This window comes from Leucoraja erinacea, chromosome 7, assembly GCF_028641065.1.
Source record: "Leucoraja erinacea ecotype New England chromosome 7, Leri_hhj_1, whole genome shotgun sequence".
NCBI classification, from domain to species: domain Eukaryota; kingdom Metazoa; phylum Chordata; class Chondrichthyes; order Rajiformes; family Rajidae; genus Leucoraja; species Leucoraja erinaceus.
Genome location: NC_073383.1, coordinates 24,713,463 through 24,738,307, shown reverse-complemented (window position 1 = coordinate 24,738,307; position 24,845 = coordinate 24,713,463). Strand labels below are relative to the sequence as shown.

At 42.2% G+C, this 24,845-nt stretch overlaps 1 protein-coding gene across 4 annotated transcripts in view; it reads right to left on the bottom strand.

The window, feature by feature from the left end:
- The window catches only part of col28a2a (collagen, type XXVIII, alpha 2a), a 69,652-nt gene that overhangs the window by 26,156 nt on the left and 18,651 nt on the right, over positions 1-24,845 (bottom strand). For all 4 annotated transcript variants that reach the window (XM_055637983.1, XM_055637981.1, XM_055637984.1 and 1 more), the window contains exons 9-19: positions 22,158-22,202; positions 20,897-20,941; positions 20,066-20,119; positions 18,669-18,737; positions 16,953-17,021; positions 11,939-12,007; positions 10,668-10,736; positions 8,450-8,518; positions 3,014-3,082; positions 2,278-2,346; positions 1,069-1,140 (exon numbers count right to left, since the gene is read on the bottom strand). In XM_055637983.1, coding sequence (XP_055493958.1) covers positions 1,069-1,140; positions 2,278-2,346; positions 3,014-3,082; positions 8,450-8,518; positions 10,668-10,736; positions 11,939-12,007; positions 16,953-17,021; positions 18,669-18,737; positions 20,066-20,119; positions 20,897-20,941; positions 22,158-22,202 — 699 coding nt within the window. The remainder of the gene's footprint in view (positions 1-1,068; positions 1,141-2,277; positions 2,347-3,013; positions 3,083-8,449; positions 8,519-10,667; positions 10,737-11,938; positions 12,008-16,952; positions 17,022-18,668; positions 18,738-20,065; positions 20,120-20,896; positions 20,942-22,157; positions 22,203-24,845) is intronic.

Here is a 24,845-nt window from a genome sequence, read left to right as displayed (position 1 = left end):
TGAAATTCAACAAGAATAATCCAAAATCATATTCCATAAATAAATAATATCCTTAATTTTAACCTAGAGTAGGAGTCAGGTAATCAGGGAGAAAGAACATGGCAGGGCCAATAGGACCATGGTGGGACATTAGCTGCTAATCCTCTTTTCAACAATCTACAAAGGGACTCCATCTACCTGGGTCACAAAAGCGGCAACAATTTTTCTACATAATTTCTAATAGACATCTTAAAACCTATTTATAGTATGTATGCACTTGGAAGTACAGTTGCATTTTCTCATTGTGTGGGTAACTGCCTCCATGTTGTAATGTGACAGGGGATTGACTCTCTGCTTTCTGTGACCCCTGGGTCATTCTTGTGGAGGCACATGGGGCTCCGTTTCAGAGCATCCCCAGGAAGCTCTTAATAATTATCCAGCAATTTCGATTGGGGTTGCAAAGAGGGTCAACGGCAATAACATCTTCCCAGAACCTTGAGAATGACTGGTTAACAGCAGTCTTGGGTTTGTTTGTAGAGTCTGAAGAAATCATCCTGATATTTTCAATACCAATTTTGAATGTCCTTGACTTATAGCTGACAGTTCCCATTCAAGTATAATCCCCACTTAAGGACAACAAATTTATAAAGTTGGGTATATTCCCCCATACCATGCATTCTCAAACAGAGCCAATTGTGGAAGTTCTGGGCATTTGGATCCCATTACATGTGTCAAGGTTGATAACCTACAGTTCTCCAGATGCAAACAATTATTCTGATTCAGGCCAAAATGAACATATTACCATTGATTTGAGCTTGGATGGAGTGGTAAATTTTTAAATCAATGCTCCTTTGATAGCTTGTATACTGGTGTTATTTTCACTCACTATCCATATATGAAATTTAATCAGTAAATTAGTGATATAATCAGAATGGATGGTCAACATTAACTTTTAAAATGGAACAATTAGGAATTTCATTGGCATTATGCTCCTGTAATAGGGGCTAAAGATGGTTTGTGATATGGACTGAAACTACGTTGGTCATTATGAAGTCATTTTAACAAAGTACTGTATAAACTGTGGATTACCTTTTGTCCTGGTGCGCCATCTTCTCCCGGAAGACCAGGGAGACCTGCCAATCCTGTGGAGCCAGGTTCACCCTACAAACACAATAATCAGCTTGTTTCACGGAAGTCTACATGAAAATGTATTGGAGCCGATAATTCTGTTGGACCGTTACATTGGGGCCAGCATCATACAGGCACGAGAAAACCCAATGAAATAAAAATGTTTATTTTCAGGGGATAAGGTAATACCAGTAAATTGGCAACATTTATTAATGCATTAATAGCAGCAAATATACAATGAAACTTGCCTGGAAAATCATCCTCAGTTAGTGTTAAACTGTAGAGTTAATCAATAATAATATCTCTCTAATGTATTTCACAGAGGTCAACAACATTAATTTCAGAGGCAGAGCACATTGCACAGACAGTCTACAGATGATTTTTTTGCAGTTGTTGTGCACCAGTTACTAGTAAAGGAGATCTAACAGAGTATAATTCACTGGTGAACAGTGAGTGACACTACCATGAACAAATAGAAAATGGGGCTTATGCACTGACAGACCAGATTAAGCCAACAAGATGTTATCTGTTTATCTGTCGAAATGTCGTCGCTCATTCAATTTAATGCCAGCCCTTGTAAAAAAAAAAATTTCATAAAGCATTCTTCAATATTAATTTTAAAATAATAATTTATGTTAGTTGCAATTAAATCTTCACAAAATTCTGAGATTAATTTCCTATAAATGTCCAACAGATGGCACTCTGTGTAAAGGCATCTTTTCCACGGTTTACAGACACAAAAAGCTGGACTAAAACAGCGAGTCAAGCAGCATCTCTGGAGAAAAGAAATGGATGACGTTTTGGGTCGACACCCTTCTTACACCTGTCTAGTTCTTTCAACTTCTTTCAATGGTTCAAATGTCTAGTCTTCGTGCATCCAAGACCTTTAACAAGTATTTGTCACATTAATTTTAGCATTAACAAAGAAGGTAAAAAGGATTGACATAAAACGCGAATCACATCTACATTTTTTTTTTAAAGCAAGGTCAAGAATTTTAATCTTGAGGAATGGCTGTGAAAAATTTTGAAATACATGGACGATTTTAAGTTGATGAACAAGTCATTCCAACTACAATTCCCACAGGCATTATATATCTGCTAATAGTAAAAACATTCAACAACCACCATGACTGCACTCTTGTTTTTAGGATTTGTTCTTCAATCACCTACTTTTGGTCCTGGCTTTCCAATTCCTCTTTCTCCTGGAGCCCCAACTTCTCCTGGCAAACCTTGATCACCCTACAGAATGGTTTGAGAATTATATTCAAATTTAATAAAAATAAATGCCTTATGCAAAAAACGTGAAGTCAAAACAATGCTGCAAGTATGCAAACCAAATTTAATTGCAAAAGTGCTGGAGAAACTTAATTGGTCAGGCTACACTTGTGGAGGGAATGGACAGATGAAATTTTGGGTCAGGACCTTTCTTCAGACTGATGGTGCTCCACTTGTAAAATTTATTTTCAGGATCAAAGTCCCAGACCACACCTCGTACCACTGGTGATGGGAATACACAGGTGGGGCGTGAGATGGCATAGTTGGGTGGTAGCCATGGTTAATATGTATCTGGACAGATTTAAAAGCCTACAGTAACTAAATAGAATGGGTTATCAATTTCAGTTGCGTGTTGGAAAAAGAGTTTGAGAAAACAAGATGGGCGATTTTGGCTTGCGGCAACAGACCAGATGCACCAACTCCATGAAATCTACATGAATGTCATGCTACTCCTAGAGTTGGAAGTCTATGGTTTAGTCCCAAAGATGTGGGCCTGAAGATGATTCCGTAGGACAATCAGGATGAAGAAGCATAGTGGTGCCATCTGATCTTTACGTTTGGCAGAAAATCAAGAATGCAATCAGTAAGGCTAGGTGACAAAACATCTTTTAGCAGCTTTCAATCCTCTTACCTTTGATCCTGGCAAACCTTCACCTGGAGATCCTCTTGGGCCAAGTGGTCCTCGTGGGCCTTGCACTCCCTAGTTGACGACATAAATAAGATGGCTTAATTCAATGCACTTTCAGAAGTGAAGAGTCATAGAGCTGTACAGCACAGAAGCAGGCTATCAGCCCACCTAGTTCATGCTGACTAGATCATTGTAGGTATTTATAGAGGTAGATAAACAATTGAAAGATTGGGAAATGCAGAGCTATGGGGAGCTGGTGCAGAAGAGAAAGAGGCCCAGGGCTCTATAATTACCTACAACGACATAGCCTCCACAAGTCTCTGTGGTAGAGGATTCCAGAGGTTCACCAACCTCCGAGAAGTTCCAATGCACCTCAGTTTGAAATGATCACCCCCTTATACTGTAACAATGCTCTCTTATTTGAGACAAGTGTTTTATTGTCATATGTCCCAGATAAAACAATGAGAAAAAATATATATACAGATTATATATATATATATATATATATATACTTATTGATATATATACTTATTGATATATATACACACTTATTGATATACACACATATATATATATACACACAGATATATATATACACACATATAGATATATATATATATATATATATATATATATATATACACAGATATATATATATCTATATATATATATATATATATATATATATATATATATACTCTATCTATCTCTATCTATCTCTATCTATCTATATCTATCTATCTCTATCTATCTCTATCTATCTCTATCTATCTCTATCTATCTCTATCTATCTATCTATCTCTATCTATCTATCTATCTCTATCTATCTATCTATCTATCTCTATCTATCTATCTATCTCTCTATCTATCTATCGATATAGATATATATAGATATATATAGATATATAGAGATATATAGATAGAGATATATATAGAGATATATATATAGATAGAGATATATAGATAGAGATATATATAGAGATAGAGATATATATAGAGATAGAGATAGAGATAGAGATAGAGATAGAGATAGAGATAGAGATATATGTCCACACATATATATACACATATGTACACATACATAACATGTGACTAGGCATAGTGACTGGGACCTGTGGGCCTCTGATGATGCTGGCTGCCTTTTTGAGGCAGCGATTCCAGTAAATCCCCTCGATGGTGGGGAGGTCAGAACCCGTGATGGACTGGACAGTTTTCACAATTATTTGCAGTCTTCTTCGCACCTGGTCATTCAAGTTGCCGAACCCAGGCCATGGTGCAACCGATCAATATGCTCTCTACTATACAACTGTAGAGGTTCAAGAGAATCCTCTCCGACACACCGAATCTCCTTAATCTTCTCAGGAAGTAGAGTCGTTGATGTGCTTTCTTTATAATCGCATCAGTGCGCTGGTTCCAGGAAAGTTCTTCGGAAATATGCACGCCCAGCAATTTGACTCTCCCCACCATCGTCCCGTCGATATAGACAGGTTTGTGGATCCTCATCCTTCCTCTTCCAAAGTCCACATTCAGTTCCTTGGTCTGACTGATATTGAGAGTCAGGTTGTTTTGCTGGCACCAGTTGGTCAGTCGATTGATCTCACTTCTATACTCTGACTCAACACCATCTGTAATACATCCAACGGTGGTGTCGTCAGCGAACTTGATGTTGAAGTTCGCACTCCCCCAACAGCATAGTATTAACAAAGGTGGGTGCTTGATGATCAGAGTGGACAGTGAGCAGAAGAACCTATTTCCATTAAGACTTATTAATTGCAGATGCAGACAGCACATAAAGGTGTTCAGACTCTCAGTCTGAAGAAGGGTCTCGACCCGAAACGTCTCCTATTCCTTTTCTCTAGAGATGCTGTCTGACCCGCTTACTCCAGCTTTTTGTGTCTATCTTCGGTTTAAACCAGCATCTGCAGTTCCTTCCTACACATAATGGTGTTTACTATAGATATTCATGTCGCCACCTTTTCATTGGAATAGACCGTGAAGTTTCCTTGGATACACTATACAAATGCAATTCTGTGAAAGCTAAATGGATAAACCTCTGTCCCAACTCGCACCATGTGTCATTTATTAATTCTCAGCAACAGCATCATGCCCCAGAACAACATTATAAAGAGGCCCTTTCAAGGTACATAAGTATTTAAGGTAGAAAAGAGGAACAAAATACTGGTTTACAAAAAAAGACAAAGTACTGGGGTAACTCAGTGGGTCAGGCAGCATCTCTGGAGAACATGGATACGTGACGTTTCGGGAGGAAACTGGATCACCTGAAGGCAAGAGTATTTACTTAAGATAATAGGCCAGTTTGAGAATACGGGAAGAGAAGGTTTTTAAAAAAAAAATCAATTTCAAAATGCCTTTAGTTTGGTTTAGAGATACAGCATGGAAACAAGACCTTTCGGCCCACAAGTCCATGCCATCCATTGATAAGCCATTTTCACTAGTTATATGTTATCCACTTTCTCTTCCACACCCTGCACACTAGAGGCAATTTTACACATGTCAATTAACCTTCAAACTTACATGCGTTTGGGATGTGGGAGGAAACTGGATCACCTGAAGGAAACCCAAGCAATCACAAGATGCACATGCAAATTCCCCACAGACAGAACCTGAGCTCGGGATCGAACCTGGGATTTTCTGGGATTATGTACTGCATCTTTGTTTGACAGCAAACATTTATTGACAAAAGTCTAGTCATGCTCATTTCCTGGTAATTAGTTAATGATGAGGTACAAGCTGCAGACATAAACTTCTCACTCAGTGAAAAATGCAGGGCTGTTGAGTATTCTTCCTGCCAGCACTGACAATGAGGATGATTGCAAGGTAACTGTTGGCAGGTTTAGTTCATTACAAGATGTGCTGTGTATTAACTTTGTACAATGTAATGTCAAATTTCAAGAAAGAAAAGTTGTCATTTTAGGTAACTAGTTTGCATTGTGAAATGATTAGCATCCACATGATTGAAGCCGAGCTAAACCGTGGGATATATAAAAATATTTTGCAGGAACCTACTGACTGAATATGCCACTTAGCAAGTGAATAGAGAGGGAACAGAGGATCCACATATGCCTATCAAGGGTCACGTTCTTCTGCTCATCAGCCTGTGTCCAAACTGTGTTTGCACAGATGAGAGGTCATACCTAAAGTATTCAGCAGACTTACAATATTGCTTGGAATGTACATGTATATGGAACCAAATGTCAAGTACCGTATTTCCCGGCAATGAAGACGCTATTTTTTACCAAAAATAAGGCATGAAAATTTACCTGCGTGTTGAAGGCCGAAGGTTAGGTTCTTCGTTCTTGGTTACTTGGTCCTCCAAAATATTCCAAATGGAATTTAAACTGGAGGTGGTGAAGGGAGGGGTTAAGCCAGAAAGGGTTATTGGGAAGAAAGAGCTACTTTAAATTTAGTTGCATTTGGTTGGGTAACTATAGTTGGGTGGAGATTATTCCATGCTTTAATTGTGCGGGGGAAGAACAAATTACTGTATACATCTGTCTTTGTAGCTGGGATCACAAATTGGATCAAATGCCCTCGTCTGCTCCTAATTGGTTTGGGTTTGATGTAGGTCTTGTGATCTATGTCTAGCTGACCATTTAACATTTTGTAAAAACAGGTCAAACGGTGAGCTTCACGTCTGTCTTGGAGAGGGTTCCATCCCAGAGAATTCCGAAGTTTGGTGACACTCGCTTCTCTCTCATAGGTGTTAGGAACAAATCCAGCTGCCTGTCTTTGGACATGTTCGATGGATGAAATGTTTTTATCTGTGTATGGGTCCCAAGCTGCAACTGCGTAGTCCAAATGAGGTCTAACGAGGGTGAAGTATAGCTTCTCCTTGACAGAAGTTGAACAATGATGAAAGTTGTGCCTCAGGAAGTTTAGGACACCTGTTGCTTTCACCGTTGCATGAAGAGTCTGACCATTCCAACGCAGATCATTCTGCAATTCGATGCCAAGATACTTGGTTTGTTTGGATTCTTCAATGGTGACACCAAGGTTGTTAGCGAAGAAAGATAGACTTGGCTATCCTTCAGTACAGCAACATCAAGCACGATGTTGCTGAACTGAGAGATAGCCAAGTCTACCCCTCATTGCTGGCAGCTGATGGGAAGCGGCTGTAAAAGGACAGTGCCGCTGGGGGGGGGGGGGGGGGGGGGGGGGGGGGGGGAAGAAGAAGAGTTCCTTTCACAGCGAGTCGGGAGTCTGGCCCTGGTCAGCACAGGCAGGATCGTTGAGGAGGAGGGGGTCAGGGATCATGCCAGCAACTCACTCACCACTGCCGCGGTGCTCCAGGCGCGGAGCCACCCATTGTGGCCGGTGAGGGAAGTACTTGGGGTGGCTGCGAGCGGCCGTCGGGACCGGACAGCGGAACCGGCCGCCACCTCAGCGCCTTCTGCTGGCCCGCTCACCTCTGGCAGTGCTCTCCGTCTGAACACCTCTCTCCTGCCGCTCGCCGGCCTCGCTCATGTCAGCCGTTTCCCGCAAATCCTTAAATTCCAACTGCCGCCGGGAGCAGGACATGGCCTCACTTGCTGCGCTGGGTGACACTGCATGGCATTCACTGCCCGGTCCGTGTCTTTCAATGTAAATTTGCATGGGGACATGCTTTGGAGGTGCCTGGCAGTTGTCGATCAAGTGAGGATAAGAATGCTGCTGCCTTGTCAACAGACGCGCACAATTGCAGTTGGTATTAGTTTTGAAATTCACGCTATCCCTATTTTTGACATGGCTCGGAGACCGGACGGCGAGGGGACCAGCTCAAGAGCAAAGATCATAGAGCGGAGCGGGTCAGCGGGCGATGGATAACAAGACAGTGGGCGGTGGAGCTTACTCCTGTGTCAGCACGAGTAACCTCAATTGGTCCCTCAAACTAGTATTGTCATTCAATAAGATCACAACTGATTCAACTTGTCCCAGTGTGCTTCCGTTTTTCTCACCATCTCTCCACCTGCCGCCACCCTCCATCCCTCACCCATACAGTCATTCAGAACGGAGGAGATCTGGATTCCTTGGGGAAATTGAATTGTTACTTTCTTTATTTTTATTTTTTAATTTCTTTGAGGGTGAGAAATTCTATGTCCAGCCAGCCTTTTTTCAAAATTTAGCAACTCAAAATGGGGGTGCATCTTTAACGCAGATGCGTCTTCATTGCCGGGAAATACGGTAATTATTTTTGGTTGTCTTATGTCTCAGTATCTGTCTCATTCACTCACTAAACACCGGAAGATAATGAGTAATTTAAATAAATGGTGCATGCATGTATGTGAGTGAGAACAGGAGACTGTGTGTTATCTACAGTCTGCTTATTATATAAAAGGCACGGTGTTACCCTAAAATTATGAAATAAAAAGATGTGCACACTTATATTAAATAAATCACATATGTTACACTCTATATTAAGAATGAGAGCAGAATATTTACCTTTTCGCCTTGCAGTCCAACCCCAGTTAGACCAATAGGGCCAGGTAATCCTGGAAAACCTATTTCACCCTGATGCAATATATTAAAATAGACAAAAGCTACATTAACAAAACTATTATAGCAAAAATATATACTTTTTGGCATACAAAACAAAATTTCAAATGTTGGTTTGGTTTACCATTACTTTTAATCAAAAATAAATATTTGGTTCTGCAAAGAAAATTCGAACCAACTTTTCAGTATTATTAGACTAGATAGCGCCAGCGAATTGCACCATTTTATGTGAAGCTCTACATAAAACAGTTAAAACAGCTTTTATTGAACAATTCTCCTTATCTATCTGCTCCACCGCGGAACGTCAATAGTTCCAAAGTTTCCTACCAATCATTGCTATACCAAAGGACCTCTCAGAACTACCAATCTTTATTAGACCCAATGCTAACAGCACCACTGTGAGTACGAATAAAATAAGGAGGCGTGGCAGTGAGGGAGAGTGGGGAAGAGAGGCTCCAGGTGCAGCTGAAATTATGGAGATTCCACCACCGAGAGTTTTTCCATTTATTTTATGGACCATATGGCATCTTCATGAAATGGGAAAGGTGACATTATCTGCGTTTCAGTCAACGATTCTTGGTGCGCTGATGTGATGGGCTTAACTCAAATCAGCTTCCCTGACCAGGAATACCAGATTTAAAATGCCATTTATGGAGCCTTCTTCATTTCGGGTTGAGACCTTCAGAAGCGACCCGAAACGTCACCTATTTCTTTCGCTCCATAGATGCTGCCTCCAGCATTTTTGTCTACCTTCGATTTTCCAGCATCTGCAGTTCCTTCTTAAAATGCCATTTTATCTATCGAGGGAATATAACCTTACCATCTTGTCGGTGATCTATGTACCATCCAAAACCAACGCCAAGGTGGCATTAAACAGATTATATTCAGTCATTCATTCTCTTGGGACAGAAACCCTGATGCCCTGTTCATCATCACCCATGAGTTCAATCAAGCTAGGTTAAGGAGCGTCCTCCCTAAATACATCTGCATTTCTCCTGCCCCACACGTTGTGGCATCATATGTTGGTGCTGCTCCTGCTGGCTTGGAGACAAAGAATGAAGCCTGACCGAAATGACAAAAGTAATATAGCAGTGGTCTGAGGAGGTAAAATGTCTACTTCAGGACTGCCTTGTGTTGGTGAACTGGAACATGTTCATGACCACTTAATCCTGCCTGAATGAGTGTATCTCAGTCATGACCAATTTCATCAAGAAATGCCTTGTTCCGACTGTGTTCTGGCAGTCAATTAGGAACGTATTTTAACCTTGGATGAACAGGGCGATTTATTCTCTGGTACAGTCCAGATCCGAAGCTTTCAAGAAAGATGTTCCCACACTGTATAAGAAGGCGCAGCATAATCTCCAGAAGCTATCAGGGATGTCAAGAGAGATTTCCAAAACAAGCTGAAGGTTCAATTCAATCAAGCAGATGCCAGTGCCTGTGCAAGGCCTGAATCCCAACTAGGGCTAGAAGCTGAAATCAGGATCGATCTCGGACAATGATGCATCTCTAGTGGACGAGCTTAATGCCTTCTATACCCCTGTTGTGAACAGGCAAACAAAGTTCCAACTAGTTGGATCCCTCATCCCCCACTTGCTCTGTTCCATACAACTGAGAAGTCAGATATGCTTTCACAAGGGTAAACTTTTAGAAAGCAGTCAGCCCGTATTGAGTCTCTAGACAGCTTCTGGAAGCAGTGAGAAACAAGCTTTTCTTAAATCTGAACGTCCAGGCTTTAAAACTCGAGAAGCTAGAAGAGAAATTGTGGCTTCAGTCTCCTTTATGTTTTATTTATATTCTTTAATGTTCCCCTGGTCCTGTGCCCAGTATGAAGTTTACTTTGTCCTTCAGAAATTCTGGCTGCCACTTAATGATTGTGGATTCTCACCAGAACCAAGAGAATCCACTGCTCCCTTCAAATGCACATTTGTGTGTATTCCCATATTGTGCACGTCAATTCTCAAAGTAGGATATTAAAGCTTTAATTTGTAAAACAATTAAAAAAGGAAATTGTTTCAGCTTCCACTATATATATATATCACTATTGCACACTTAAAACAAACTTTAGGGTTATTTGTTCTTAAATGTTAGCATTAAATCACATAATCTGTTGCTGCTATTACAATTAGCATTGTATTATAAATTGAAGGTAATCATGCCTCACCTTTGCGCCCTTTGCACCAACGCCTGGAGCTCCACGAGGTCCCTTTGGTCCTTCATAACCACGATCACCCTGCCACACAAAGGTTAGAGCAATCACACTGCATTCCATTACTGCTCCTAATCTTTAAGCAAAAAGAAAATAGTCGAAGAAATACGTGATCACCAATTGTGAAGTAAATTATAAGGAACTCAGAACGCAACAGTATGTTGAACTCAAAAGAAATTGGATCTGGTGGAATTATGTCTTGAGGTTACTTTAGAAACTCACAAGCCGTGCAGCTGTGCAGTGCCTGGGGCTTGCAAGCTTTCGCAAGTGAAAACTGTACACTGTCTCAGTTCTGTTCTAAACTGAAGACAGAAGGCTGACATGTTGTCATAAATTCTTTCAAAGGAAATCTGCTGCAGCTCCTCTATAGACAATAGGTGCAGGAACAGGCCATTTGGCCTTTCGAGCCAGCACCACCATTCAATGTGATCATGGCTGATCATCCACAATCAGTGCCTCGTTCCTGCCTTCTCCCCACATCCCCCTGACTCCGCTATCTTTAAGAGCCCTATCAAGCTCTCTCTTAAAAGTATCCAAAGAACTGGCCTCCACCGCCCTCTAGGGCAGAGAATTCCACAGACTCACAATTCTCTGTGTGAAAAAGTGTTTCCTCATCTCCGTTCTAAATGCCTTGCCCCTTATTCTTAAATTGTGGCCCCTGGTTCTGGACTCCCCCAACATCAGGAACATGTTTCCTGCCTCTAGTGTGTCCAAACCCTTAATAATCTTATATGTTTCAATAATATCTCCTCTCATCCTTCTAAATTCCAGAGTATACAAGCCAATCGCTCCATTGTCTCAGTATATGACAGTCCCGCCATCCCGGGAATTAACTTTGTGAACCTATGCTACACTCCCTCAATAACAAGAATGTCCTTCCTCAAATTAGGGGACCAAAACTGCATACAATACTCCAGGTGTGGTCTCACTAGGGCCCTATACAACTGTAGAAGGACCTCTTTGCTCCTATACTCAACTCTTGTTATAAAGGCCAACATGCCATTCGCTTTCTTCACCGCAACCACAAGTACGTAATATTTTTAGCAATACTCTGTTTAACAACATGTAAAGAAACATTGGCATGACAAAAATGTAACATATTTGATATACCCTGCTGGTGGGGAATTCCTTTCGTACATGTTCTAACGTTACCTTTGGGTGATTTTAGGTTAATCTTTTGCAGGAAAGAGATAATGTATATATTTAGAGCAACAGATTACATATACCTTTAATCCTGGCCAACCTTCTCCAGGTAAACCACGATCTCCCTGAAGACCTTGAGGTCCTGGAGGACCCTGTACAAAGTGAATAAAACGTGAAATAATTAACAATGTTGAGAGCAGAAGAGCAGGGAATAGATAGGATACATGATTCATACTCCTGTAAACTATGGGAACAGGGAAGCCGCTGTTAATTCTCGGTCTTAACCCTCCTGAACTATTCCATAGATGCCTGATGTAAAAGCTTAAGGAACAACAATACATCTTCTGCATGAGTATGTTTGTAGCTCTCCAGGCTTAATACAGAATTCAAGCTTTATCCCCCCCCTCTGTGGATGTTGCTCAATATTTCAATTTCTTCTTTTGTTCCTTTTCTCACCTCTCTCTAATGGCCAGAATTTTAAATAATGGTTACCTTGATAACATGAGCCTCGTCCTTGTAACAAAATATCTCCCTCTTCTTTCCAGCCCTCCCTTTCTGCAACTTGTCACACTTCTTTTTCCTCACTTTGTCCTAATGAATTGTCTTTGATCTGAAATGTTGGCCCTGTTTCTTTCTCCATGGCCACTGCTTGATCTGCTGAGTATTTCCAGCATATTCTGTATTTGTTTAGGATTTCAGGTATCTGCAATTTTTTTTTGCTCCAATTAAGTTTGGCTGTGATAGATTTGGAAAGCTTAAAAAATCATTTTTATAGTTAACAAAAATCAAGTCAAGAGTGTTTTATTGTCATATGTCCCAAAACAGAACAATGAAAATCTTACTTGCAGCATCATGACAGATATGTAAACATAGTCCTCAATAGATACCATAACAAACAACAAAAAGTTCAATAAATTAAAATATATATAGTACAAAAAAATAAAGCTCAAAGTCCCTAGTGCAATCAAGGCAGTTCATATTTTTAGTAAGAGTTTGTTATTAACATATAATATAATATTCATCGAGTTCAAAGGATACTCAATGGGCAAAGATTTGAAAGATTTCATTCCAAATGTTCAATCTTAGTCATTGGGAGAGCATGCCCCAAAATGATTAGTGGGTCTCATTACACAAATACCAAACTGCAAATTTAGTCCAATGAAAATCACATTGAAATTGATGCCTCATAATTTCCAACCCCCCCCCCCCCCCCCCCCCCCAGGAGAAAACCCACATGGTCACTGGGAAACATGTAAACTCCACACAGACAGCACCCAACATCAGGATCGAACCCTGGGTTTATGGAGCTGTGAAGCAGCAGCTCCACCACTGCGCCCAGGGCAACTAGTATTCCAAAAAGGAGCAGATGTCTCATTCAGTAGAAATTGGTGGCTGCTATAACTCTTGTTGGACACAGTCAATACATCAAAACATCTTGTGTTCTGCTACAGTGAGATGGTCAGCTGCATAACAACATACATTAGAATGCACTAGGTAGATTGGGACCATTGTGTGATCCCTTCAGAGACTTGGTTCAAACAATGTGACATCAACAAATTGCAGGCCATGCACAGCCCACAGGGTCTAGGTTAACATGTTAAGTAATGGTCCTGAGAACCTGCTTGCTGAAACAAGGGGAGAACCTGCATCATAATTATTTGATCACCTATTCAAGCCACTACTTGTTCTTTTGAGCAGAGATTAACACAAAGTAAGTCGCTCTATAAGTTCACTTCTAACATCAGGAATTCTAAGGGATAAACAAGTCACAGCAGTTCCTGTGGTCTTTACATTTCTCAGCTATCAAATCGTTCCAGAAGGATTACTTAACACAGAAGTTAATTTTAAAACTAGGCTGCATATCATTAAACTAAAGGTACACAAAATTGCTGGAGAAACTCAGCGGGTGCAGCAGCATCTATGGAGCGAAGGAAATAGGCAACGTTTCGGGCCAAAACCCTTCTTCAGACTGATGGGGGGTGGGGGGGGGGAGAAGGAAGGAAAAGGGGAGGAGGAGGAGCCCGAGGGCGGGCGGATAGGAGGGTGGGAGGAGACAGCTCAAGGGTTAAGGAAGGGGAGAGACAGTAAGGGCTAGCAAAATTGGGAGAATTCAATGTTAATGCCATCCGGACGCAAGGTCCCCAGGCGGAATATGAGGTGCTGTTCCTCCAATTTCCGCTGTTGCTCACTCTGGCAATGGAGGAGACCCAGGACAGAGAGGTCGGATTGGGAATGGGAGGGGGAGTTGAAGTGCTGAGCCACCGGGAGGTCAGGTTGGTTATTGCGGACTGAGCGGAGGTGTTCGGCGAAACGATCGCCCAACCTACGCTTAGTCTCCCCGATGTAAATCAGCTGACACCTAGAGCAGAGGATGCAGTAGATGAGGTTGGAGGAGATGCATGTGAACCTTTGTCGCACCTGGAACGATTGCTTGGGTCCTTGAATGGAGTCGAGGGGGGAGGTAAAGGGACAGGTGTTGCATTTCTTGCGGTTGCAACGGAAAGTGCCCGGGGAGGGGGCGATACGGGAGGGAAGGGAAGAATTGACAAGGGAGTTGGGGAGGGAGCGGTCTTTGCGGAAGGCAGACATGGGGGGGGGAAGATGGGAAGATGTGGCGAATGGTGGGGTCACGTTGGAGGTGGCGGAAATGGCGGAGGATTATGTGTTGTATTTGCTGGCTGATGGGGTGAAAGGTGAGGACCAGGGGGACTCTGCCTTTGTTGCGAGTGCGGGATGGGGAGAGAGAGCAGTGTTGCGGGGTATGGATGAGGCCCTGGCGCGAGCCTCATCTATGGTGGCGGAGGGGAATCCCCGTTCCCTGAAGAACGAGGACATTTCCGATGCCCTGGTGTGGAACGTCTCATCCTGGGAACAGATGCGGCGTAGGCGGAGGAATTGGGAGTAGGGGATGGAGTCTTTACAGGGGGGCAGGGTGGGAAGACGTGTAGTCCAGATAGCCATGTGAGTCAGTGGGTTTGTAGTGTATGTCGGTCAGGAGTCTGTCCCCTGCGATGGAGATGGTGAGGTCAAGGAATGGTAGGGAAGTGTCTGAAATGGTCCAGGTGTATTGGAGTGCCGGATGGAAGTTGGTGGTGAAGTGGATGAAGTCAGTCAGTTGTGTGTGGGTGCAGGAGGTGGCCCCAAAGCAGTCATCAATGTAACGGAGATAGAGGTCAGGGATGGGGCCCTGGTACGTATTGAACAGGGATTGTTCAACGTACCCGACAAAGAGGCAGGCATAGCTGGGGCCCATGCGTGTGCCCATAGCTATGCCTTGTGTTTGGAGGAAATGGGAGGAGTCAAATGTAAAGTTGTTGAGGGCGAGTACCAACTCCGCTAGGCGGAGGAGAGTGTCAGTGTCTGGGTATAGGTTGCTCCTCTGGTCGAGGAAGAACCGGAGGGTTTTGAGGCCATCCTGGTGGGGGATGGAGGTGTATAGTGACTTGACATCCATGGTGAAGATGAGGGGGTGAGGGCCTAGAGAGTGGAATGCGTGGAGGTGGCAGAGAGTGTCTGAGTATCATTAAACTAAATGCTTGTATTGCATAGACAAGGTAGAAGCTGGGAACAGAGCAAGATTGAAATGTAAATGGTAAGGATAGCAGTTTTAATTCACATTCAATTCACTGAATGGTAGAACAATAAGTGGGCTATATAGAATATTAGGGGTATACTAGACTAAGTGGGACCCGTTGGGTCCCTATCACACAGGCTTGGTCCCCCAATGCAATATTCCACCACTCACCCATAGCCCCCAACTGCACAGACGCAGCTTATTTCCCCTCATTCCTAGCACTCTTTCCCTCCTCTTCACCCACCTCTTCTTTCCCGTCACCTCCTCCCCTCCACCAATTCCTCCCTCACCTCTCTCCTTTTCCCTACCCTCAGTCACTCCCTCCATCCCACCCTCCACAATTCCTCTCCCCTCCCTACCTCCTCCGTCTCCCACCTCCCCCACCTCCCTCTATCCCCCCCTCTATCTCTCCTCACCTCCCCCACTGCTCTCTCCCTCGATTCCCCACTCTCTACCTCCCCCACCTCCCCCTCTATTCCCCCCCTCCCCCCCCTCTTCCCCTCCTCTCTTCCTACCCTCCCCCAATCCCTCCCTCACCACTCTCCTTTCCCCTACCCTCAGTCACTACCTCCCTCCCCCCATAACTCCTCTCCACTCCCTCAATGCCCTCCCCTCCCCCACTCTCCCTCCCCACGAGCTCGTGGTTGCCGCTCCTCTCCCTTCTTGCGTGCCCCGGTGGAGTATCAGCTGTCAGCGCAGATCCTCGGCTCGGCCCGGAAGCACCAGCAGCTACGGCCGCACCGGCGTGTGGGCGCGTGGGCGGGCGGGTGGAGGGGGGGGGGGAATAGAGCTTGGAGAAAAGATGGAGAAGAGCCATGGGGGGGAGGGAGGGGTATCACGGGGGAGGGGGCAGGAGCCAACGAGAGGGACCAGAGGGGAAGGGACGATGTGCTGGTGGTGCGTTTGGGACTCACAGCGGGCACTGAACGCTCTCCTCTGCGTTCTCTGCTTTCCGTTTGGCGACATCTCTGACCCTGCGCCGGGCTGAGCCACTTCCGGTCCCTCCAAAAATTGTGTCCGGTTGGAGACCTCCACCGGCCATCCTCAGCTCCAGTAAAGACACGATGGCGCAGAAACGGGCGGATCGTCCCGGGGAGTGACAGGAGAAGAGACCAATCCGCACGGCGCTGATTGGCAAGAGAGGAGATCGATCTGCGCACGCGCGGTTTGTTAAGATTTTTAAGCCTCCCTAACTTTTACAATACACTACCAATCGGAACGAAACTTGTTGCACTCGCAGCACAGGAGAACGGCGAGTTGGCTGGCGTAAAATCGTAGTGCTATCACGTACAGTTTCCTCGCAAATAAAAAAAACGCATAAACTGGAAGAGCACAAGATCAGAGTTTTAGTTATGTATAGATAAAATATTTTGTCGCAGATGATTCATGAAAAATCTACACTGACTTTTTTGACTATCCAGTCTCCTCCAAGTATGTGTCACTTTGGAATATTTTTAGTTATATGTGTAACTCTCTGTGTTGACAATATTTGGCAAGTCTTTCATATGCAGTATCTGACTTACTGACAATCCAGGTTCACCAATCCCTGGTGGGCCAACAGGCCCAGATCTTCCGGGAAAGCCAATCTCACCCTAAACAAAGAAAGGCAAATTGAACGGCAAGTACAGGTTTCTTTGGATTACATATTATGTTCATTTTTTCTATTTAAATGTTAACATTTTATAGGATAAACTCATCTTCTCTGATGTGAATGAAATAAAGCCTGAATTCCTGCACATTTAGTTGGAATAAAAAACATAGTAGGGACTGCAACATTTTCGTGACTGTATAAAGAAGTTCATGCCTGTTAAAATGTTTAGACTGCATTTAGTTGAGGTTAATATAATAGAGTACCTTACAAGAATGGTACTAAGCCCTATTGATAACTAGTTTCTTTGCAGGTATGAAGTACCTCATCTAAAGTCCACCATCTGCATTACTACTATAGATATTGTGAATCAACATCCCAATAATGGAAAACTGGATAAGATGACATTAATCAATAAATGATGACCAACTTCAAATTACTTACTTCGCAGCTATGATAATGTAGGAAAGGTCTCAGCTTATTTTGCAACGTTCAAATATCTTTTGATATTTTATAGTCACAGTCATACAATATGGAAACAGGCCCCTCGGCTCAACTCGTCCATGCCAACTAAGGTGCCCTAATGTAGCCTTATTTGCCCACATTTGCCCATCCATACTCCTCTGAACCTTTCCTATTCTTGCACCTGTCCAAGTGTCCTTTAAAAATGTTTTTTTGCTACCACTCTGTGTTTTGAATAATTTTATTAAAGCAATAGAAAAAATAATTATCATCTTCTGCAGCAATAATATTACAACTACAATTGGTCAGCAGATTAATCTAATTAGAAGAAAGTCCTTTGGAACTTTTATTGAATTCAAATTCTTACAGTGTACACCTGGACACAAACTTTTCCATCTACCTTAAACATTAAGTTTACTCACCATATTTACTGCTTTCCCCATTCTAGCCTTTCCCCATATTTCCCACTATATATTAGCTTCACTCTACAAGCTCACTCCATGGACATCTGACGCAAGGGCATTGATCTGATAGCCAGTCTGAAGAAGCATCCCCACCAGAAATATCACCTATCCATTCCCTCCATAGATGCTGCCTGACCCACTAAATTCCTCCAACAGTTTGTGTTTTGCTCAAGATTTCAACCTGCAGTTTCTTGTGTCTTCTTTGATCTTTTTCTCTTATCTGGGTATTTCCAGCAATTTTTGTATTATTTCAGATTTCCAGCATCTGCAGTATTTTGCTTATGTCGCTACAACAGAGATTTGCGTCAACATTTGCAGGGAGAAAACGTAACTTAACAGACAAACAGCCATCCACAATATCAAAGTAAATGTAGATGCAGGTAGTATGAGATAAAATGCTAGAACGATCAGCAGGTTGATTCTGTTTCTTGGTTCACAGATGTTACCTGACCTATTGAAGATTTCCAACATTTTCTGTTTTAATGCACACACTGAGTTTACTATTTGGTGGTGCAATTTTATACATTTTCCACCATGCATGAACTATGAATTTTTTTAAAGATAGACATGTAAAACATGCAGTATTATAAACATCTCTCCGTACTTCTAAAACTGAGTAATATTGACTTTGTTCTTTTTTTTGATTTGCTATTTAATCCAGTCCATACATAACTTACATTTGGTTTGAGACCTGTAATTCCCTGCTTACAAATAAACTCCTTTACCTTTGGGCCAGGAAGACCAATTCCAGTTTCACCACCCAAGCCAGGCAGTCCAAGAAGTCCCCGTTCACCCTGATAAAACAGAACAATTGATAATTTTCTGAAGAAGGGTTTCGGCCCGAAACGTTGCCTATTTCCTTCGCTCCATAGATGCTGCTGCACCCGCTGAGTTTCTCCAGCTTTTCTGTGTAACCTCCAATTGATAATTTTCATCAAGTTGCTTCATTACTGAGAAATGAATGCTAAAAGGCCAAATTGCCTTTTGACATATTATGGCAAGCATTTGTTATTGCTCAATTTACACATAACAATATGATTTTTGACATTAAATTACAAATAAACTGTATGAATTATACCCAGTCATTTGTAGAAGGAAACTCTTTAGACCAAATCAAATCGACCAAGGAGATTCAGAACTAATCAATGGTTGCACGTAATAAAAGGATATGGGATTGTCTTCTCAAAACAATCCATTTACTTTGTTGTTGTTAGTGATTGCCAGTATCGGCAGGAATTGTACAAGGAAAAAATTAGCAGAGAAAGCAAGGTACTGTGGGGCTGGTTTTAACCCAGGAGCAGTAGATTTCCAATGGGAGGAGTACACAACGTCCATGAACTTTTTTTCGCCTTCCATCACAGTGAGGAATGTGGAGGAGTTTCAGCCTTTTAACACAAATCTTAATTGCACATAATCACTGGAACTTGTTTTACCTATATTTAGCCTTATTTCTTCCACACTCAAACCAATTTAAATTGTGTCTCAAACTTACTTATGCAATGTAATTACAAATAGGATGATAAAATCCATCCGGGACAATCTGGACTACAACAATATTTTTAATTGATATTCTTCCAATGCCAACAATGTTCTTGTGTATGGAGTACGACAGTGGTAGGGTTCCTATTTGTCTATGATAATTTGTATAAAAATTGATAATGCTCTACACATCTCAAAAAACGGGTTAAAAAATTATAATAGAGGTCATTCAACGAAAATAATAGATGATCACAGAAGGTATATTTTTGAACTGTTAATTGTCCTGCTAAAGTTATTAAACTTGAAATAGCACAAATTATTACTCCACAGGCAATGAACTCTCGACTTAGTCCATCTATGTCACTACCCCATGCGAAGCACTTAAGCAGCCCGCAAATGTTTGGGACATTTTGATCATTCTTTTTTTCCAATCAGCAATGATTAGGAAATATAAAGCCACTTTTCTAACTTACCATAGAACTGAAAAGCTATGCACTTAAATCTGAAAATAACAAGATCAAAAATATAATTATTTACACTACTTACGAATTCGGTGCTAGGATTTTCTGACAATACTCAAATTTATTTTCAGTATCTTCTTTCTGCACTTTAATAGAAAGAATTCTAACACAATTGTAATTACCTTTTGTCCTTGAACACCTTCAGGCCCTTGTCCTCCAGAAGGTCCAGGATAACCCTTAAGTGAAGCATAAAATAAAATTAGCACTTGTGAATGCTAGTGTGACTTCTCGTTTATCTAAAAGGCAATCTAGGTTCCACAACTCGTTACAACATTCACCTATTACGCAAACTAATTAGGATAATTCATGTTAAAAAGTATGAATAATACCAAAATAAAGTCATACCAAGCAGATATTTTATTCTAAAATAATTTCAAAGATTTTCTTATGAATTATAAAAACATTGTTTAATACATTTACTGTGGCAAATAGTAAAATTATATTTAATTATTAGTGTCACATTGAGGTTCTAGAAATAGATTGCTACATACTTCCAACAGGCAAATAGGTATTCTTGAAAGGATTCTTATTTCTTACTCTTGAAAGTATTATAATTTCTTATTAAAGAAATAATAGGGAGGAATTGGCAATAACTGATAGTGGTGACTTGGTTGCAATGTTTTCCAATTGATTGAAATTTTCTTTAAGATTTTTCAGTAATCTATTTTATATCACTCTCTTCATTTAGAGTAATTCTCTAAATGATGTTCTACTCTTCTGCTTATGAAGGAAAGTGTGGACGGGTGACATAGTCAAAATGGCAATTCAAGCTCAGTGTAAATTTCAGGTATCTAAATGGTTGCACTGTTGGATTGTCCCATATTAATGAGCTAAGATTTGGAACATAGTCAGCTATATGTGCAAGTATGTCACTGAGATTTTAATTTTGAGTATCCAACCATCTCTAGCAATGAAGATACGCTCTATAAGCTTTAATTAATATTTGTTTTAACCTGAGCTCCTCTCAGTCCCTTGGGACCAGGTGGACCTTCTGCACCCTGTTGAGAAAAAAGACAACCTATTAAGCCCATTTGAATTGAGAAAAAAGATAATCTATTAAGTCCATTTGAATTGAGTGATGGAAAGATGCAGCATGGAAACAGGCCATTCAGACCTCACCTGTTCATGCTAGTTCTATGTAATCCCACTTTCACATTCATTCTCTACACAGACGGGACAATTTATAGAGGCCAATTAACTACAAAACTGCACATCTTTGGGACATGGAAGGAAGCCGGAGCACCTGAAGGAAACCCATGTGGTTACGGGGAGAACATTCAAACTACACGTAGATAGCATCCAAGGATAACATCAGGATCAAACCCAGGTCTCCAGCAGCAGCTCTATCAGCTGTGCCACCTCGAAGGTAAAATGTATAAAAATATTAATATATTGGCCAAACATACATGATATTAAACAATTCCGTAAAAAGGTAAGTAAAAGGAATGCGAATAAGCCATACAGTCCATTCAAGACCATCTAAATCATTGCTGATCTATCTCAATGCCAATTTTCTTCAATGTACCTCCCATATCCCTTGATTGTCTCATTTAGCAACTTATCGATCGCGGTTTAGAATTAACTCAATGAATGACATTCCAGAGATTCGCCAAACTCCAAACTTTCCAAAAATAACTCCAAAGATTCATCACTTCTGCTCAAAGATATTTTTCCTCATCTAAATGGCCTGACTTATTTTGACACTGTGACCTTGGTTCCTCAGCAAGGGAAAAATCATCTTCACTGTATCCAGCTTGAGAAGGTTTGTAAGAATGTTCTATGTTGCAAAGAATAAATCTTTATTCCTGCAAGTAAATCCTCTTGTGATAAAGGCCAGCATACCATATGTCTTCCTTGTCACTTTGTACGTTGGCTTTCACTGACCTGTGCACAAAGATAGCAATGTCCTTGAACATCAATGTTACCCAACCTCGAAACATTTAAAACATGTCTGCTTTTTTGTGCATCAAAGTGAAAAACCACCTTTCTTTCCATGAAATCCGATCTACCTTATTCTGGTCCAATCACTCAGCTTCACTATATCCTCGTCCCTATACATCCCTCTCCCAATTCATAATCCCACCAAGTTCTGTACCATTAGCAAATTTGGGGATACAACATTTAATCCCTCCAGCCAAATTGTTGATATAGATTTTGAATAGCCGAGTTATGTCTTGCTATAAACAGTTTGAATAGAACTAAAAGGGTACATACTCTGTCACCTTTGGTTCCTGGAAGGCCACATTCCCCTCTTTCACCCTTTGAATTAAAAGCAAAGTTACAATATCAAATATTGGTTACTTTAAGCAATTGTGAATTATTCAATTATCCAGAACTCCTTAGCAATTGCAGAATCATGGATGTTAATAAATACATTTTTCTCTCAATAAATATGGTCTTACAAGTTATTTCTGGAAACAGAAATCCATTCTCATTCTAATTCACCCATTCAAAAAGTTACTAACACTCCCGCCAATCCTCCTATTCCAGCTCCTCACCTCAACAGCACAATTAGTCACAGAATCATACAGTATGGAAACAGGTCCTTTGGCCCAACTTACCCATACAGACCAACACACCCCATCTACATTAGTCCCACCTGCCCACATTTGGCCCATCTATCTATCTTATATATATAAAACTCAAATCAGTCCGCCTGCCGCCGTACGGCGTCCGCCGCGTTTCTTCCTTTGACGCTCCGCAACTCCGAAACCGGAGGCAAAATCGCCGACGTCTTTTCCATTTCGGTAGAGATTTCGCTTTTCTTTCTAAGTATCCGCTCCTCGTTACATTTCGTCGTGTTTAAGTACGCTTTTTTAATCAAATCCTACACCCCCCCCCCCCCCCCCCCCCCCACCACCTCAATATTTAAAAAAAAAACTGGATTCTAACCCACACAAGCAGCTCCCTGTGAACGTTCCATCGTGTGATGTCACAATGCCCGATGCTCACAGATGGCCAATCGGAATGGATTCATTTACATATGCCTTTGCAGGAGCCCAGCCCATGGTGAACATTCCATCGTGTGATGTCACAATGCCCAATGCTCAAATACATTGTTGCCATAGAGAACGCTCAGCGATTATTCAAATTCTTCACTAACTGTCATTTCTGATTTGCTTGTGAAGTGAAAAGTCCTGAATTGCATTTGTCTGATGCAGGAAGATTGTTCCAGATGTTGGGGAAGTCCAGGACACGCGGGACACAGTTTAAGGATAAAGGGGAAATCCTTTAGTACTGAGATGAGGGAAACATTTTTCACACAGATAGTGGTGAGTCTCTGGAACTCTCTGCCACAGAAGGTAGTGGAGGCCAGTTCATTGGCTATATTTAAGAGGGAGTTAGATGTGGCCCTTGTGGCTAAAGGGATCAGGGGGTATGGAGAGGGGGGGAGCTGTGAGGGGGATGCTAGGAGACTGCAAGGTGACTTGGATAGGCTGGGTGAGTGGGCAAATGTTTGGCAGATGCAGTATAATGTGGATAAATGTGATGTTATCCATTTTGGTGGCAAAAACGGGAAAGCAGACTATTATCTAAATGGTGGCCGATTGGGAAAGGGGGAGATGCAGCGAGACCTGGGTGTCATGCTACACCAGTCATTGAAGGTAGGCATGCAGGTGCAGCAGGCAGTGAAAAAAAGCGAATGGTATGTTAGCTTTCATTGCAAAAGGATTTGAGTATAGGAGCAGGGAGGTTCTACTGCAGTTGTACAGGGTCTTGGTGAGACCACACCTGGAGTATTGCGTACAGTTTTGGTCTCCAAATCTGAGGAAGGACATTATTGCCATAGAGGGAGTGCAGAGACGGTTCACCAGACTGATTCCTGGGATGTCAAGACTGTCTTATGAAGAAAGACTGGATAGACTTGGTTTATACTCTCTAGAATTTAGGAGACTGAGAGGGGATCTTATAGAAACTTACAAAATTCTTAAGGGGTTGGACAGGCTAGATGTAGGAAGATTGTTCCCGATGTTGGGGAAGTCCAGGACAAGGGGTCACAGCTTAAGGATAAGGGGGAAATCTTTTGTGACCGAGATGAGAAGAACTTTTTTCACACAGAGAATGGTGAATCTCTGGAACTCTCTGCCACAGAGGGTAGTTGAGGCCAGTTCATTGGCTATATTTAAGAGGGAGTTAGATGTGGCCCTTGTGGCTAAGGGGATCAGGGGGTATGGAGAGAAGGCAGGTACGGGATACTGAGTTGGATGATCAGCCATGATCATATTGAATGGCGGTGCAGGCTCGAAGGGCCGAATGGCCTACTACTGCACTTAATTTCTATGTTTCTATGTGTCCCTCTCCTCACCCCTCTCCCTCTGCCACCCATCTCTCTCCCCCACCCCCCTTCCCTCTCTACCACCACCCCCACCCTCTCAACCACCACCCCCTTCCCCTCTGTCCCTCTTCTACTACTCCCGCTACCCCTCCCTCCCTCCCTCCCCACTCTTCCACTTCTCTCCCACGGCTGCCTGCCGTTTTTCAGGCGGCATTGTAGCGGTTCCCGGGCGGCGATTCTCCTAGTCAGGAGTCTGCAGGGCTGCCGGTCGGGTTTTTAAATTTCCCGCCGGTCCGCTGCTGTTACCAAACAGCTGTTCAGCGGGAAATTTAAAAACCCGACCGGCAGCCCTGCAGACTCCTGACTAGGAGAATCGCCGCCCGGGAACCGCTAGAATGCCGCCTGAAAAACGGCAGGCAGCCTCTACATACAGGTAAGACAAAATCTTACCAATTTACAGGTTCTATAGGAATCAACTTCCTCCAACACTGGAACAGGTTGAAGACAGCAAAAATAAGTATGTCTGTCTCCCCAAGCCAGAGGAGGTCATGGAGTTAAAAACCTCCAGGAAAAAAGGGGCACTGGCTGAATGCCAAGGGAGCTGACACTCCTACCCCAGTGCTATT